This window comes from Aulonocara sp. 'chitande type north' Nkhata Bay, linkage group LG16 (genome assembly GCF_057382095.1).
Source record: "Aulonocara sp. 'chitande type north' Nkhata Bay isolate Kocher_YH1m ecotype deep benthic linkage group LG16, A_spYH_male_GT1.1, whole genome shotgun sequence".
Classification (NCBI taxonomy): domain Eukaryota; kingdom Metazoa; phylum Chordata; class Actinopteri; order Cichliformes; family Cichlidae; genus Aulonocara; species Aulonocara sp. 'chitande type north' Nkhata Bay.
Genome location: NC_141359.1, coordinates 21,314,884 through 21,333,470, shown reverse-complemented (window position 1 = coordinate 21,333,470; position 18,587 = coordinate 21,314,884). Strand labels below are relative to the sequence as shown.

Below are 18,587 nucleotides of genomic sequence, written 5' to 3'. Positions count from 1 at the left end.
TTTTGTTTGGTTTGGTGGACTTCCAGCTGCTCCATGTGCACAACACGGCAGAGAAAGATAGAGGCTCTCACTGATACCTTAATTTGGTAATTATAACATCTCAATGTTAAGCTCAGTGGAACAACATGTGTCCTGTTTCATCCAGTTCGCCTTCCCATTCAGCCTCGTCTGTTTGACTCCTGCTTTATGGGTGACAGCCCCCTCCCTGTCCTCACATCAATTATTCAAGCTCCTAGTAACCTGAGCATCATTGCAGTCCACCTGCTGCTGCAGTTATTTTGAACCTGATCTTGAAGGAAACCCGAGAGTGATCGACACACTTTGGGTGTAACTGAGCTGGTGACAGCATTTCAGCCTTTCAGTGGAGTACTGACATCATGTCATTTGAGCTTAGCTCACAAGAAAAATTATGAGCTTAAAAACACTCGTCCCATATTCCACTCCAGCTCTTTGTGCATTCTTTTAAAACTTTCTTACACTGATGAGTGATTAGTACTGTAGTCAGTGCATTTTTCATAAGGTCCTATTGCCAGCCTCCAATGAAGACCTAATTGTCCTTAATGAAATACATGATGTTGAATTACATATTTTAACATGCTTCATAATAATCTGTTCTCCCGGCACTTTATCATATTTAAAACCAACAGTTTGGCCACAGCCACTGACATGAAAACCATCTTCCAAATAATGCATATTGCAATGTAATATAGGTCCAAAAAAGACACAAATAAACAATGGGTCTTTTGCATTGACGCAGCTGGATGTCAAGTGCCTACATCGTGTTTTATGTCTTTTTACTCAACAAATTAGAGAATTTCTTGTATTTTTTTAAGTGCAATTTTAAAAATAACAAATAAAAACAACTACTATCTTTTTCTTCTTCTCGTGACTACAAGCCTGCACTGAATTTAATTCTGCTTTGAAATATTTACTTGTTGAAAGTAACAAACAATGCTGTTACTGAAGAATACACTCAATGTGCCGGAAGCTGTTTGGGCGTTCATTAACCACAACGCAGTCATTCCATCCTGTTTACGTAAATATGTTTGCGTCTGCGTTTCACCTGGTTCCCACCTGAGAAGTCTGAAAAATGAAACCCAACTTTTGGGATAACTGCTGCAGGGCCCCTGTTGTAAGCTTTCCGGTTTTGGAAAATCTGGTTTGTCATAGTTTCGATGCCAGAATAATTTATATGTTTAATTCCGGGGAAAGGCCACAGGAGCACAAAGCTTTTTCAAACATGAAACAATGGTGCACTGTAAACACGTACTGTGGCCTATTTGAAATAACAGGGAGCTATATGCGTCTGTTCAGAGTTTTAATATAGATTAAGTGACTTTAAAATTTAAAAGCAGTGAACCTATAGATTAATACAGCCATGGGAGAAAATTTTATATCGTGTGAATGGGACTAATGGGGGCAGATGGACGCACGAGTGGATATCCGCATATTCTTCTTTTCTGATAATCTGTGTTTGTCTCTGTTTCCCCACTTACAGCTCTCAGTGGTGGCACTCCCTTATCAGGAATGACCCGCCGTGTAGGCTCACACTGTAAGCCTACAGTGACGTCTTAATAACACCTTTATGTCTCATATAGCCGGCTGAATAAATGCTGACATACCTCTGCAGAGGCTCGCTGAGCAATCTGAGAAACTCAATCTGTCCTCATCAGGCTGCACGGCGACCTCATGTCCATCCGTCATAAACGTCTGCTTTGGAAGAAAAATAACGATAATATAAACAGTGATGATGTGTGTTTCTCTTTCCATTAAAACGAGCGCTGTTTTCACTCTATTTATTTGTACTGGTGATAGTTAGAGCGCCGCCCTGTCCCATCTGCCACACGCAGGTCCCCGAGGGGCCCCCTGTACCGTACTGGACCCACATTGTCACAATCGTGCACCGCATCACGCTTTGAATTCTCTTTTTTGGAGAGAGAAACAGAGAGAGAGAGAGAGAGAGAGACAGTATCTCCCACACACACTCGCTCACACTCGCGCCCTCCCCTTCCTCCGTGCGCAAAGGAGGACTCCAGAGTTCTGCTGAACTTCTCCAGAGTGACGGGCTCTTTCCGGAGTGACGGGCGGGAATCGTTCCAAGTGTGCGGCCGCGAAAGCCATGTAGCAATGTTAGATAAGGAACTATATTTTAATTTATTTTCAGTTTTTATTATCATAAGGTTTCTGAGTCTGGCGACATGGAGTCCGAGACGGGACGAAGCAATGGGATCCTGCGTGCGGTTTGAAGATCGAGGTTTGTTCTTTTGAAGTCATTATTTTCTTCTTCTTCTTCTTCTTCTTCTTCTCAGCGGGTTTAGCTGACAAATTGGCTGCTTTACTGTACAGCCTACTAATTACAGCCATGAGCGGTCGCCTCTTTTACCGGATAGGATCGCACTTCACAGCTGATTATGCTACCGAACCCGGAGGAAGGCTTATTTTCTTTAAGCGATCTCGTACAGGTGTTTTATCCAATATTCAAATTTTTATAGCTCATAAATCATTGCTTTCTTCTTCACTTTATTTTAATGTTATCTGTTTCTCTTTTTATTGGTGCTTCATTACAAAGCAGTGATGACACGCACGTTTCATTCAGTTTATGCTCTTTGCAAAGTCTGGACGGTATGGCTAAAATCAGATGAAATTTATCTGGACCCATACTAATGACATAATATTTTAATATGATGCTTGCATGGATCCACATGCAATCCCTGTATGTTATATCTACAGTATCTACTCTCATGATAATGATTAAATAATTAGGCTAATAACATAAGGTTTCTCTATAGTTTTTTCTTGGTAAACTTTAAACTGATACGCTGAGAACTCATCAGATTTTCTGCTTGTATAGTCAAATTGCTTCCGTTCTCAGAGAAAATATACATTTTGATGAATTGATGTCTCTATAAAATATATAATCCAGAACCTACAAAAAAAATGGATGATGTGCCCAGAAATGGCCTGAGGTGGGATTTTAGTGCCAGTAATTGCGTTCTAAATCAGCTTAGGGAATAAACGTATAAACGGATTACTGGCTATGAAGGAATGTTTCAATAATGGCCCCTGAACCAGGCTTTACATCTGATGGTTACAACACTCTAATCTTAAAAGATGAACAGAGTGATTGACAGAACAATGAATGGGCTTTACTCCAATTTTTAATAAGAATTAAGAATGTAAGAAAATGTGTCCCAAAGGGAGGCACAGTGGTACACCCCTGTTACCAACATTTAAAGACACTCACTTTATTTTATTTGTTTATTTATTTTAAGGCAGCGAAACTGCGATGATTCTTAAATTATTTAACCTACGGCTCTATAGTGTCATTTACAGATTAAGCTTACAAATTAAACATTCCCGAGTCGATCCAGGAAGGAGATATAAATCCCTTTGGGGTTGTATCAGGAAGGGAATCTGGTGTAAAAAGAAATCTGCCAAATTAAACATGTGGAACTACTGGCTGTGGTTTTCTATTTAGTTTAAAATGCAAGAAGAATAAATATAATTGTAATAAATATAATTTTCAAACTTGTTGCTTTTTTTAAATGGAGATGTCATAAAATACATTTAAAAAGGATTATCCTGTAACAACAAAAAACTTAGAAATAGTCCTCAACATAAAGTGAGGAATAATTTTTGAATTTCATTTTCTGTGGTGCATAAAACTATGAAAAAATTCAGAGAATAGAGAGAAATCTTTTCACATAAAGGAAAAAGCCAAAAGTGATGATTGGGCTTTTGGACATTTGCATTAAACAAGAAAACGAAATATGGTGGAAATCACTTCACAGCTCAGAAACACTGCTAACAACCACTGAGAGTGAGCACAGTTTTTGCTGCATTCAGAAATACAAGTGAAAGTTTTATTATGCAAAGACAATACCATAAACACTATATGCCTCTCTGGGTCTGAGTCAGCTAAAACAGGCAGGTGCAGAGACTATCATTGCACAGATACAAGCCACAGTCTGTGAAACTTGCCATGAAGGAACCATTAATACTAAACAGCATATACAGCTTTTAGGTTCTGAGCAATATTTTCCAGCTAAACCCTTTCAACCACAGACCCTGTAAGAATCTGGGTGCTGAACTGGCCTGCCTGGAGTCCAGTGCTGTCAATCTCTGAAAACATTTTTGTCATGAAATTGGCTCTGAAATTTCAATCTGCTGGCATATCAAGCACACCTGGGGGGGGAATGCCATTCACAAGAGCAATTTGTCTCTGTAGTTCCCAAAGGTGAGAATGTTATGAAAAGAAGAGCTGACACAACACAGTGGGAAACATATCCCTGTTCCAACGTCTTTGAAATGTGTTTTTGGCATCCGTTTCAAACTGTCACGTCCCAAAATGTGCTGTTATTTTCCACAAAGCAATGTTTCTCAATATCTGATACGTTGTCTATGAAGTGAGTCAAACGCAGGGTTCAAATGATTTGCAAATCACTGCATACAGTTTTTTATTTTATTTAATTTTTTTTAAGACAAACTTATAAGTACAAAAGTGAAAGCCCCGCTGCAGGCACATTAAGCCCATTAGGCCCATCCCATGTTTAAAGTAAGACAATCAAGGCTACAGGTAGCTCAGGTATTACTTGCGGTTTAGCCTTCAGGACTTCAAAAGACACTCCTCATGATTATTCTGAACTGTCAAAACATGTCCATAAAACCAAGCTCAGCTTGGAGTCTAGCACTGCTCTCCCTGCTTACACGGTGACCCCCTCACAGTTGGATGTTGACCTCTGCAGGGGGGTGGGTTTTGGCCTAAGCTGAAAGCTACAGAGGCAGGATTCTGAGAAAAAACTTGCGGAAATGCCTCTCTCTGACGGCTTTTCCTGCAGGAAGCAGAAGAACTGTGATCTAAACTTGGAAAGTGACAAAAGGATATGAACAGGAACTCCAGACATTTCCTAGATATATTGAAAAGATGGCTTCTTTGTTCTGAAAACAGCCTTAATATTTGGAAATGCCTTATACTTTACATTACTGTCAGCCCTGCTTAATCATTTTCACTCAGGAGCTTGCAAATGGGATGTTTTTATGCCACACTGCTACACTGCACTATTTCTGCACAATTCCCCCTTTCATTTTGATTGATCCCATAACTGAACAGCCCCAGAGCCTTTCAGGTTACCTTAGTCATTCTACAAAGGCGAGACGTGTGATGCCTAATAGCACTCTACTCACATAAACACCCACCGGTCTGCCAATTTGTATCGATACAAGTAGTCTTACATCGTCTTAGCAACATGTGGCTGAGTCACAGCAGCGATTACAACGATCAGACTCTCGTCTGTCCTAGTTACAGCTCACAGTATCATGTGAGACCATGCCGCATAATTAAACGTGCAACATGTCAGTGCAGCCCAGAGCAGCCTCATAAAAATTCCTGCGGCAAGAGTGACAAACTGTTGTTTGGCATTAAAGTTTACCTCTTCAGTTGCAGATGCTTTAAATTAAAGGTATAATTGTGGATTGTTTGGCTGTCGGGGAAATCTTAACCCTGAAATGTTAACTTTGATATGCTAAATTAGCTCTGCTGTTCCTTTTTCTTTTGCCTGGTCAATGTGAAAATGTGTGTTGTCACAGGCTGTGGTCCACTGTTTGCTAGTTTACCTCTGGGATCACAAGGTGATGGTAAAAATTGAGGATAAGCAGAAACAGAGTTCCTGTTGTACATGTTTATTGTTTTAAAGTTGGAAATACCACTAATGCCTAATAACTTCTCTTATTTATATTCTAGTAATTCTAATATTCTTGTCTGTTTAAAATGCCTGTTTCTGTTTGGGCTGCTATCTATGCAATGCACAATCACTGTCTCTGTCCCTGTCACTCCTCGTCTCAGAGGTTTCTGTCAGAGCACCACACTGTGGTGGCTTCAGGTCCTACAACTGTCAGGTGAATCATAAACCTGGAAACAGAAACAAAATGCCACTACATGTGTTTTCTTGGTCTCTAGTATCTTGTGGAATTTAGTACATTGGTCCATTAGTAAGATAAATAATTATACAGTAAAAATGTTATCGCAAAACAGGAATAAGTGATTTTAGTGTTTTCGTTGTTGTTTTTTTCACAAAGAGCAGTGTGTTTCTTCTGTCCATTTCATCACATCTGTGAAATCTATTGATTGCTTAACAGGATGTTTTTGTGATGGTGGACGGACTGGTGCCAATCATGGAGCCTGAGCTGAACTGCAGCTCCCAGTGTGAGTCCCCATTTTGCTTCATCCAATCTGGAGTCAGCAGGCAGGACAGCCTCGACGTTCTGCAGAGGCTATGCAGTCTCAGCACGGTAACCTCTCTCTGTCACTCTCTCATGTTAATATATATACTTATAATGAAAAATATAACAATGCCAAGCACATACTGTATACTCATGGGTGAGAAATTAAAGGAAAAGAAACTCAGAACCCTATACTTCCAAAAGATATCCCTTCATTCTTGGTTTTGATGATAGATGATTGAGTCTAAAATCTCCCATAGGTGTTCAGCTGGTTGAGAGCTCTTGACAGGAAGGCCATAGAATATGATTCATGTTGTTTTAATATACATGCAGCCACTCAGCAAACCCTCAATGTTTCACCAGAGTATAAAGGTGAGGGTGAACAACTTTGTCCAGATTTACAATTACTCTTACAATGCCAGTACATTTCTCTTACAGCATAATAAATCAACAGGATTTTTCTTATGGTCAGCTCAGCTGGCCAAGTTAGTTTTTCCTTTAATTTGTCACACATTTGTGTATCTAGACTATCCAGATGTCACATGCACATGTTCCTGCATTTACACAGTAAACAGATTCTTTTTACATCACAAAGTGCTGGCACACTGGCGTGTCTTGTGCAGTTGACCTTGTGAAAGGGTGAAAAGGGTGAAACTACTTCTGATTAATTCGATTAGCAAATTACTTTTAATCGAGAGACGTTCACTCAAAGCCTTAAAAAAACCCCTGTTTTTTCAAATTACTTTTAAATGCAGATTTTAAATGTTGGTCGGTTGGTCAGTGGAACAAGTGAGCCGTGTAAATAAACACACCAAGCAAGCTAGGAGTGTGCTACTATCCTACTCGAGAAGCAATTTGAATGGTACATATCCCGAAAGGTAATAGGGGTGGACTACCGAAGCTATGTTTAGTATCGTCTCAGTCACTGGTGCCCTTAAGAGACGAGTCAGCGGAGATCAGCACCGTGAGGCAGGCAAAGAAAGTCTAATAAGACTTTCCAAATAGACGCTAAAGTAGCCGAGACGCTGTGTCAAAGGAACACAAACAAGCTTTTCTCTTCGTGCCGTGCCACAACGAGTTGAGGTGAGTTATCGCTTTGATTTCTTTCACTTTCTGATGTTAATTTATGCATGGGTGTGTCTCAGAGTGTATAGCATCCTCACCCAGGGGAGGGAAGAACAGCATACTGCGGTTTTCTTTGTTATGGTAATTTTTAACATGACAAAATAGTATTGAAACATATTTATCCTTTAGTTCAGTGTCTTTATGGGCTCTCTTTATTATTTTCTAATGACCTCAACTGACATAAAAACTGCTCAGCTAAAGTGAAATACTCTTTGATGAAATCTAACACCATGCATTTGTTGCTATTTGTGGATGTGGACAGCCCACCAGGCACCAAGTGTTCCTATCCCTAACGCTATAGTGGAAAGACAAAAATACAAGAAGCTGAGCCAACTTATTGCATAAAACACCACCTGTTTTTTCTCTCTCTGTGCTTCTAGATATGGCCACAGTTGGCAGTGTGCTGTCCAAGGAGCAGCTCCTTTGCCCCATTTGTCTGGATTTGTTCAACCAGCCAGTGTCCACTCCTTGTGGGCACAACTTCTGCAGGGAGTGTTTACAAAGATATTGGCAGACCTCTAACATGCCTCAGTGTCCCATGTGCAAGCACAAGCTGTACATGCGGCCTGACCTCAAAGTTAACACCTTCATATCGGAGGTGGCTTCTCATTTCAAGGAGTTGGTGGAAAAGAAAAATGAAAATGAGAGCAGTGCTATGGATCAGTCAGAGGGCCACAAAGGAGAGGTTTCATGTGATGTATGCATTGGAAAAACAGTCAAGGCTTTTAAATCCTGTCTGGACTGTTTGGCCTCATTTTGTGAGACTCATCTAGAGCCCCATCACGTTCTAGGCACCTTCAAGAAACACCGCTTGATTAAGCCCATGATAAACATGCAAGACAGGGTTTGTAAGCAGCACGAAAAGCTGCTCGACCTGTTCTGTAACACTGACCAGGTGTACGTGTGCCAGATCTGCATTACGAAAGACCACACAGCTCATCAGACTGTTCGTATAGAGGATGAGAGCCGGAACAGAAGGGCTCAGATCGGGAGCACAAAAAAAGAGGTGGGAGAAATGATCCATCGCCGACTGCAGAAAGTCTGTGATATCAATAAAATCATTCAAATCAGCAGGAGAAACACAGAAAGGGAGACTGAAGAGAGTCTGCGCGTCTTCAGCAAGCTGTTCCAGCTTGTCCAGAGAGGCCAGGCTGAAGTGGCCGAGGTGATTGGCGCAAAGCAGAAGCAAGTAGAAAGCATGGCCAGCAGGCTTATCTTGGAGCTGGAGCAGGAGATTGATCAGCTGAGCTGCAGGAGAGATGAACTGGAGCAGCTCTCGTTCACCGACGATGATCTCTATCTTCTCCAATACTTTCCAGCTTTTGCCACAGTGCCAGCCACCAAAGACTGGTCCGACACCTGCTTAGAGAGTACTGAATATGTGGGCATAGTGAGGAGAGCGGTGAGGAGAGTAATGTGTCAGCTGGAGGAGACGGTAAAAGCTGAGGTGAAGAGGCTCTGCGAATCCGAATTTCAGAAAGCTCAGCAATATGCTGTGGATGTGCATTTGGATCCTGATACCGCTCATCCCAAGCTGGTGCTGTCTGAAAACAAGAAGCAGGTCTATCACGGTGACGTATCCCTCGGCCTTCCTGACAACCCAGAGCGATTTTACCCTTGTGTGAGCGTTTTGGGAAAGGAGGGCTTCTCTGCTGGAAGGTTCTACTATGAAGTCGAGGTGAAAGAAAAGACAGAATGGGATATTGGAGTTGCGCTTGAAACGGTGACCAGAAAAGGAGGGAATGTGCTAAACCCCGACAGGGGCTACTGGTCGCTGGGGATGCGAAAGGATGAGAGCTACTGGGCTCTCAGCAACAGCCCTGTGTGTGTCCCGCTGATTGAGAAGCCCCAGAGAATTGGGGTGTATGTGGATATGGGCTGGGGACAGGTTTCATTTTACAACGTGGACTCTCATTCTCACATCTACTCCTTCACTGGGTGCACCTTCAGTGGCAGACTTCTCCCCTACTTTAACCCACGGAGGAATCACAGCGGGGTTAACTCAGCACCTCTCATCATCGTGCCTGTTAACGTGCGATCTCTACTTGAATGCTTCGTTTAGTTTTCAATTTAACGTTTCAACTGTGCCAAAAAAAGTTCCAAGTCTGTAGGGTAATTCTTGCTGTTTAATAAAATCGTGTTTGTCCAAATGAATTGTGTTTCTTTTTTTATTATTATTGTTTTGTGTCCGTGATTTCAAAAAATGAGAGTTTCAGATGCACAAGAGCAGCATCTGAAATAATTTGGATGCATGTTTGCATGTTGCATGTATGCGTTTGCAGATGGCAGCAGAGCTCCCGAGGCGCTCTCTCTCATCGGTGCTAATTGCTGTGGTGTGGACGCTCCTCTCCTGTGGAATCCTGTTGGCATTTTGCTTCCTCCTTTTCACCCTGCGCTTCAAAAACAACAGGTACAGTGAAACATACGCAGTATATAAACACAAAGAGAGGCTTACAGAAGTCATTTAACATAATGTGTGTCATGTCATTAGGATAGTAAAGATGTCCAGCCCCAACCTCAATGCCCTGACTCTCTGTGGAAGTGTCCTCACCTATAGCAGCGGTTTCCTGTTTGCCGTCGAGGAAAGTGGAGCATCTATAGCTGTTCTACAAGTGAGTCCAACTTCCCTTCACCGCTCTGTATTAGCGTTGACATTGTTAGATTGAAGTAATCATACCATGCTCTCTACCGTAGACTCGCATGTGGATGCTTTGTGTAGGCAGTACCCTGGTGTTTGGCCCAATTTTGGGGAAGACATGGAGACTGTACAGGGTGTTCACGCAGCGCGTGCCGGACAAGAGAGTGGTAGGCATGCTCTTCAGTTTTCCTGGTGGTTTCCTAGGAAACCTACATAGTCTACAGTCTATATAAATTTGATCCTCCTGGACTTGGAGGAAGTGCTTTTCACAGATGATTCTTTTCAGAGCTGCTCCTTGCTGGAGGAATTTTGTTGCTTGACCTTCTACTTTAAAACACTCCAGATGTAGTCTCTTTGAATTAGGGGACATAGTTTTCACTCTTTCCTCCTGTGTCCACTTTGTTAAGACCTCAGGGCAACCTTCCTTCAGTTTCTGGGCACAAACTTGCTATCTCCCCAACATTGTTTGCACTCGTGTTTCACAGCCAGCACTGTTGACCTCCTCTTACTTGAAGTATTATTCTTGCTTTTATTTGGTTGTAACTCTAACTAAAAGTGCTTTCACTAATGGTCACAATGCTTCTTTTCATGATCTTTGGCGAATCGTGCAGCACTGTGCTGTTTTTAAGCTGCTGTTTCCTTCTTTTCTTTCTTTCTGCAGAGGCTTAATTCATTCAGGGTTTTTTTATTGATGCATTAGTTTCTGCTGATACTTTGAAAGAACATGAACAACTACACAATGAGCAATCAGATTCCAGCTTAAGCTAATAGTCGTAAACTAAACTAATAAAACCAAGACTGAAAACATGATTGTCAATAACTCCCAACTCAACTATTGAATTGAATTGAACTAGGAATAAATTAAAAACAAACAAACAAACAAAAACAGCAAAAAAGAACAACTGAGCAATAATACTGGTGCTGGTGAGGAAGAGCAGAGAGAACATCTTTAATAGGTGTGCAGCACTAGGGATAAAGAATAGATCAAGAAAGGGGGGAACAGGTTAATAAAGGATGACAGAAAAAACAATAACGGCCTGGCACATGTGCTGGTGCACAGAGAAGCATGTAACACCCTCAGTGGTCTTTACCACCGGTTTGTGGGATTATCGCCTTTCATCTTTAGTCGCCATGGCCACCTCTTGGCTTCATCTCACTTTCGAACCTTGTTGATAAAAATTTCTTTAATAAAAATTTCATGTCCAATTACATTTGTTGCAGAAAGCAACAATATAAGTGATTTTATTTTTGCGCTTTGCTGCTTTTTACATAGTCAGTATGTATTATGTATTTTTCTTTCTTCCTCCTCTATTTACCAGATTCATCAAGCATGTTCTGCCCCAGGTATTTATATTGCTTAGGAGATATTCAGAGATGTTTCTGAAGCAATAACTAGCAGGTTAGGTCATGGATAAAAGACAAAGCTTGTTTTGCTTAATATAAATTTCTTTACTGTGCATATCCAATCTGGTATCTGATAACTGTGCCACTTAATCAAGGTGTCGCTACATGAATGAAAATGCTCTACTGGTGAAATAATAACTGGGGACTATGCTCTATGTGTCAGATAATCAGGGACATCCAGTTGATGGGTATGGTGGCTCTGTTGATCCTGGTGGACATGCTGATTCTCACCGCTTGGAACCTCACCGACCCCATCAGGTGTTCACGATCTGTGGGAGCTGTTGTCAAGGTAGGATTATTGGTGATTTCCTGAAGCTGAGCAAAAAGTTGTAAAATGACTTGGTTTCATTAAGAATGATGAAAACCGAAATGCATGGGACTTAAATGTTCACCTGAATGCTTTTTGCTGTCAAATTATGGAAAGTGAAATTGAATGAGATTGCAGGAAAAATTGAATTTGTGACTGGAAAATCACAAACTCATACATAATGATGACAGCTAAATAAATCAACTCTCTGATGGTGTATTGTTTTCTTTGATGATGTAGGTGATGGAAAGAGATGTTTCCTACTCGTTGTCGCAGCTGGTTTCTTGTTCTTCTTTGTACTCAAATCTGTGGATCATTATTGTTGCTGTCCAAAAGGTAACTAGTCTCTATTCAAACTTTATTATACATTTGTATCAGTGTTTAAATGCACATTTTAAAGTTTTGCATTATTTTGATGGCATCATTTATCTTTCACGTGGTGTTTTCTGTGTATTCTGTATGCTGTACTGTTTTCTCCAGTTTGCCTTATGTAAACACACCATTGCAAGTGCTTTACTTAAGTGAATACATGTGAATAAAACTGCTGAATTTGAGAAATCAAATCAAAATGATAGTTTCAGACGTCAAGTATTAAATAACCTAACATCTGAAAGACTTTGGTCATTCATTTTTGTATAATATGAATAATTTTTAAACAATAATAATGGTTATTTATCCACCATGTTTCTTTTTTTTTCCTTTTTTTTTTTCTTTTAATGCCCTTTGTCTTTACTTTGTTTCTCTTTAGGGTTGTCTTCTCCTCTATGGCACTTATCTAGCTGGACTGACAAGTAATGTCAGCCATCCCCCAGTCAACCAGTCTCCTACAATCATTACATGCGTCACTTTGGTCACCTGCTCCTCCGCCGTTGCCACCCCCGTGTCCATCTTCCTGCAGACTTGGCCCAACGTGGTCTACAGTACTGTGGCTGGAGCCATCTTCATCTGCACGCTGGCTACAAACTGCATGCTGTTTGTGCCTCAGGTCAGACACTGATGTCATTTTCCATTTTTTAGCATCTGCGTAACAGAAAACTACTTGGAAAATAAACTTTATCGTGTCTAGAAGTATTATGTTTACTGATTGTCCATTTCACTTTTGCGAACACAATGATGCTTCAGTGTACAGAGGGACTTTTTTTTTCAAATATGGCAAACGAATATGGCAAATAATAGAATACTATGTTTAGAAACCAGCAGTAAATAAACCGACTCAATCAGACAGACAGAAACTAAATACAGACAGATGACAAATAGACACGCGAATGGTAGCTTTGGTTATGACTTTTTCTTTTTCATTTGAATAAAGTAGTAAATCTGTGAGTGATTGCGGTGCTCACACATGCAGTTTTATGTGTGCCAGATTTCCATGTCTGTCAGTGGAGGGTGACTCACACACAAGGTGTTTATGAGTCAAAACTACGTAGGCTGTCGCAAACAGGTTTATGACTCTCTAAGAGTCTAGCAGAGGACTTTTGTTATGGTAAAGGAATGCATCTCCTCTGGAACGGAAGGAAATAGCTGAACAGTGAGCAGTTTGTGCAAATACACCTGGTGAATATTCCAGATCAAATGACCCTGATAATATATCTTCTTTTTTTGTTAAAAAAAACTACATTTTTTTCATATCTCTAAAATATCTCACTTGCCCCATCCAGCTGACCCAGTGGCGACAGTTTGAAGAAGATCAGAACAACCCGAGTCAGATGGCCAAGTATTTCAGCAGCCCCAGTAAGAGTCAGCCATCTGTGTACAGTCAGGATGAAATCTTCTACCTGCTGGGGGAAAACAGCTCAATGAAGAAACTCCTTAATGAGGTAACGTTACTGTTTTCTTCTCAGAATTAGCCACTCGGTAAGAAATCATCTTTGTTTCATGTTAGAATTTCATATAAAGCTGCAGTAGAACTTTCTCATTTAATTATAAGACACGTAATCTTTATTTTTTTGCAGATGATTTAAGTTTTCCACTCCTCTCCTGTAGACGAAATGTGCTTTCTTTATAAAGGCCAGTAGGGGGTGACTCCTCTGGTTGCAAGAATATGGAGAACTGACACCACTTCTCTTATTTATGATCTCAGTAGAAACTTCCTTGATTCGTTTATGGTAACAATCACTGTCTTTTTTTAAATAGAGCATAAGGTTTGTGTAGTAAAGAATTGTAACATTTAGAGTAAAATCAACACCAAAGTAGAGTATGCTTCGGGGCGTGGCTGCAAATATATCACGTCGCTAAACTCAATTAGGATTTTAAACAATTTGTCATTTTTTGAGTATTGCGGTAGCACATATTGCAATTTAGTGGCCTTTTTTAAAGCGTTGCAAACTGATGCAGACACTTTGCTGTACTCAAATTGTCCTCGACTATATGCTTCACATCTCTCTATATTGTGGGTATGGATGTGAAAAAACATGACATATCAGGGTTCCAGGCTGTTTAACACGTAACAAAAATTTCAATTTCGGCCAATTTTATTTATACAGCATCAATAGTCCACTCAGTGTGCTTTATACAGTAAGGTAAAGACTCGGGTATTAGAAAGAAACCCTAACAATCATATGATCCCCTATGAGCAAACGCAGGAGGACAGGGAAAAAGGCAAAGTGTGGGAGAGAGAGTCAGATTTTAATAAAGGCTCTTGTTATCTGAGACAAAGGTTTTTGTAAATAAAGTAGGTAATGGGTTGTGTTATTTCAAACTAAGTGTGTCTAGTCTTTTTTATTTTATTTTAGTTTCTATTTTATACCTAATAAACCTACATGGAAATGGAGCAGCAGAGCACAGTTCTGATAGCGTACAAGGCACTTATAATGTCCCACCAGCTTCTGTGTTGGACACATCTTTGTTCCTCATCTATAATAATGTGTGTGATGCACTGTCCAAGTACTGGTCTCTATATTAAACACAAAAACAAATTTCAAGAGTTTACATCCTGAAGCTGCAGGTAGTCCTCTTAACAGACTAGTTTACTGTCAAAATTAGGTGACAAACACATTCAGTACAACATATAAAACTGACACCTTCATATTACTTCATTAGTGGTGTAGATGAAACAGGGCTGAGTCAGTGCTGAATCAAAGTGGCACCAGCTGCTTAACCATATGTTTACGACTTTCTGTCACTGCTTGACTGTTCTGTTTATATTGATTCAAAAGGCAGGAAACTGATGCGTGCCAAGTTTTCATAGTGGCAGATTTTTCTAGCAACATTTTCTCAGTATGTGTCAAAATGTTTTCACTTCTCTGTATCACCACAATTTTCAGAAGAACGCCGTGATCGACAGTCTCCAGGAGCAGGTGAACAACGCCAAGGATAAACTCCTGAGACTCATGTCAGCGAGCCAGCACCCTGAGGACCAAGACATGGACTCCTCTGCCACTAACCTCAACTCGTCCTCCACTCAGACGACCGAGCTCCAGTCGGAAGGCCCCTCTACTTGTTCTCAATCTCAGAAAGACACTAAATCAACACTCTCGCCCTCTGCTCTCTCGCCTCACCTCACTGCTGCTCATGGTTCATTATCTGCTGTTACACCGTCCTCTGCTCCTTCCTCTATTTCAAACTACTCCGCTCCCATTTCTGTTTCCTCCCCTCTTCCCACCAAAATCCCTGCTTGTGAAACTCAAAACAATGCATCTGCTCTCAAACGGGACGCATCCCTCCCGTTTATGGGTTTACTCAGGACACCAGAGGAGACAGTTCAGTTTGTGACCTCTCTGCAGTACCGACGAGGGTTGAACCCCTCTATGGCTGAAACCTTTGGTAGTTATAGTGGCCTAAATCTTCAGGTGGGACCAAATACTAAACCAGCTGGTTTTGTTAGTAGCGAACAGTTGCAGGAGATCCTACAGGAACTCAGCGTGGATGCAATCACGGGAACCACGCTTCGATCTCCCGATCAGGCGCCCAGGATACCTTCTCAGCAAAAACTGACCAGAGACTCTACACTCTCCCCTCTCTCCCCACGGACACCCTGCTCCCTTCCCTCTCCTGCACTCTTTCGCTACCCTAGCATCTCGCCTTATACCATGAGAAAAAGGCGGCGGCCCTTTCACTCCTCCAGAGGAGGTTTAGCTCCTCCCTGCTTCTACACAGGCTCTGAGGTTCCTGGCTGTGCAAGAGCAAGAGACACATGTGCGCTCCCAAGTCCAGAAGATATTACTGTGGATGATAACTGTATCTCACATCACAACAGTGACCTTGAAGAGGGAAAGGAGGAAGACACGAAAGTGCGTGAAGTAGTGAGAACATGTCAGAGGTGTGTTTCAAGGCTCCCGAGATGTTCGGTCGTGCATTGTGAAGAACAAAACCGTAAAGCTCCAGAGGATGTGGGAGCAGGCGGTGATAACGAGCAGCACCGCAGACACATTCGAGACTCATGTGGGTACTCGGACTCAGACTCCAGCAGCTCAACCGATTACTGCTACTACCACCGTCCTTACTGTGACTCCTGCCTGCAGCGAGGCTCCCTCCTGTACTCAGACAGCTCCTCAGACTCCTCTGACAGCGAGTATGATGACTACTTGAGCCTCTACCGCTCACCACGCCCTGTGGTATTCAAAGAAGACCTCAAACCCACCTTCGTATGAACACGTTTACTGCACTTTACACATTTATCCAGTTCCAAAACTTGAATGAATATTCTCAGAAAGGTTGCTAAAACGGATGTACTTCTGTGATGGGGGACATTCGACAGTAGCTTACAGTATAGGAACTTTACATCCCAGAGATTGTTGTTTTTCTGTGTTGCACCATAGGTCACAGTGACTGATTTATGAGACTAAAACTTTTGTAGCTTAAAAACACATAATGCTGTTTACTTTTTATAGTTACTTGTGGCATTATTTGGATTATTTGGATTACTATTTCTACTGTCTGATGAAAACCTTTGACACTTACAGTACTGTGCAAAAGCCTTGAGTTACTCATTTATTTATATTTAGTTTCTTTTAATTCTTTGAGTGGTTCTGAAGGACATTTGTCTTTGGACATTGGCTGCTTTTTCTTTCTTTTTCACATGAGACGCATGTTTTTTTCTGTGTTTGTTTTTTGTTAATCTTTTTAACACTTACCTTTGAATAATTCAAACATAAAAAGTGTTTGATGACAATGATAACAGACAACTTATCAAAAAATTTTTTAAATTGTATGTTTAGGCACTTTGTTACTAGCAGCCGTTCCAAAATGCATAATTTGTTTCCATTTCTTTAATCCATAAAAATAAATGCCGAAGATAACACATTTTCACAGATATAAAACACAGTTTTTGCACCACGAATTGATTCTCAAGGTGCTATCAGCCCACGATATTTCTTATGAATTATAGTTTCAGTTTTCCTCAACATATATGTGGGAGACCAGGAGAGAGGTGCAACAATGAGTGCCTACAGCCATCTGTAAAACACCGCGGAGGCTCTGTCATGGTTTGGGATTTCCTTTCAAGTAGTGGTTTTGGAGATCTTGTCAAAATTGATGGAATTATAAATGCAGAGCCCCGGCTCGGACAGTCTTGGTTGTTGTGTCCTTGTTGTGTCCTTGGGCAAGACACTTCACCTACCGCCTACTGGTGATGGCCAGAGGGGCTGATGGCGCAATATGGCAGCCTCGCTTCTGTCAGTCTTTCCCAGGGCAGCTGTGGCTACAACTGTAGCTGCCTCCACCAGTGTGTGAGAGTGAATGAATAGTGGAATTGTAAAGCGCTTTGAGGGCCCCAAAAAGCGCTATATAAATGCACTCTATTATTATTTTTAAAAAACATCCAAAGAAGAGTTTTTTTGTCCTTCAAGAAGCCCAAACTATTACTGAAGACTACTTAAAGAAATTACAAGAAAGCTTGCCTAAGAGAGTTCAGCATGTGTTAAAGAATAAAGGTGGTCATACTTGTGCAAACTCTGTTTCTTTCCTTATATACTGTATTTCTATTTCTATTTATGCATCTATTTCATATTTTCCTGGCAAAATATTGTGAACTGAGGAAATCAGGACTTTTGCACAGCACTGTAGACAGGTGCTTTGTTAGTTAACTCATGTAAGTTCTCAAAATATACTGACAGAAGAGACACAATAATGAAAAATGACATAAACAGATGCAACATAAAAGGTTTTCACAGAACAAATGTGCGCTCTATTATCAATTGTGCAATTCTGTATTTATTTCTGTATTTATTTGTTGATGTTTTGGTGCCCAGAATTACTTTATGTTTCTTTTATTATAAACATTCCTTAAAATGTTGTTATGTTCATTTGCTGACTCTGAGTTTGAATTTACAATGTGCATTCTGTGAATGTGAGTGCTGACTTGATGTTAAATACTAAACCTCACCTTTATATGATTTCCATGTTAAATGCAACATTTTCCCTGAGTTAAAATATTTGCCAGGCTTCCCATCACTTAAATCTCCACCATGATTTCACCACATTTTCATGGGTTTTCCTGAAACACAGACAAAAGCCTTTTCTCCCTCGTATCTTTCATGTCTCTTTTATAGCTTGCCCTTCACTTCCACTCCCTTCTGCTATCTACTCTCTGTCTTTCTCGTATTTTATCCCTCCACTAATGGGAAAATGTATGTTTGCCGGGGGAGGTGTTGCTGTGAAGGCAAAACAGTGTCTTGCGTTAGTTCTGCTCAGCTGCCTGCTTTTAAGATGCTGCTGCTCTCTGTTCAGCATATGAACCATTGAAGGCCAGCCTGGGAGAAACTCCCTTTGATACGGAGAATAAAACCCACACGCATACACACCTGCATAAAAGATACACTAGCAACTGTATCACTGTGAACAGGGAAAGACTTTCCTGCCCTTTCTGGATTCTGCATACGATAGACTTTATTGCCATTTCATGAAATGCAGCACACATATAATTAGAGTTCAGTACAGTTAGTGACACTCACATGC

The 18,587-nt window shown here is 40.9% G+C and overlaps 2 protein-coding genes across 2 annotated transcripts; both read left to right on the top strand.

Annotated features, from left to right (window-relative positions):
- Positions 1–2,068: 2,068 nt before the first annotated feature.
- gpr156 (G protein-coupled receptor 156) lies at positions 2,069–18,050 on the top strand. The gene is made up of 10 exons (XM_086267238.1): positions 2,069–2,254; positions 6,136–6,288; positions 9,627–9,754; positions 9,836–9,956; positions 10,039–10,149; positions 11,550–11,675; positions 11,934–12,029; positions 12,442–12,678; positions 13,352–13,510; positions 14,957–18,050. The coding sequence occupies exons 2-10, from the start codon at positions 6,148–6,150 to the stop codon at positions 16,280–16,282; spliced, it is 2,445 nt and encodes an 814-aa protein (XP_086123364.1). The 5' UTR covers positions 2,069–2,254; positions 6,136–6,147; the 3' UTR covers positions 16,283–18,050.
- LOC147311427 (E3 ubiquitin-protein ligase TRIM21-like) lies at positions 6,320–9,604 on the top strand. Its single transcript, XM_086267239.1, has 2 exons — positions 6,320–7,302; positions 7,725–9,604. Exon 2 carries the CDS (start codon positions 7,727–7,729, stop codon positions 9,404–9,406), a length of 1,680 nt encoding a protein of 559 aa, XP_086123365.1. The 5' UTR covers positions 6,320–7,302; positions 7,725–7,726; the 3' UTR covers positions 9,407–9,604.
- Positions 18,051–18,587: the final 537 nt, after the last annotated feature.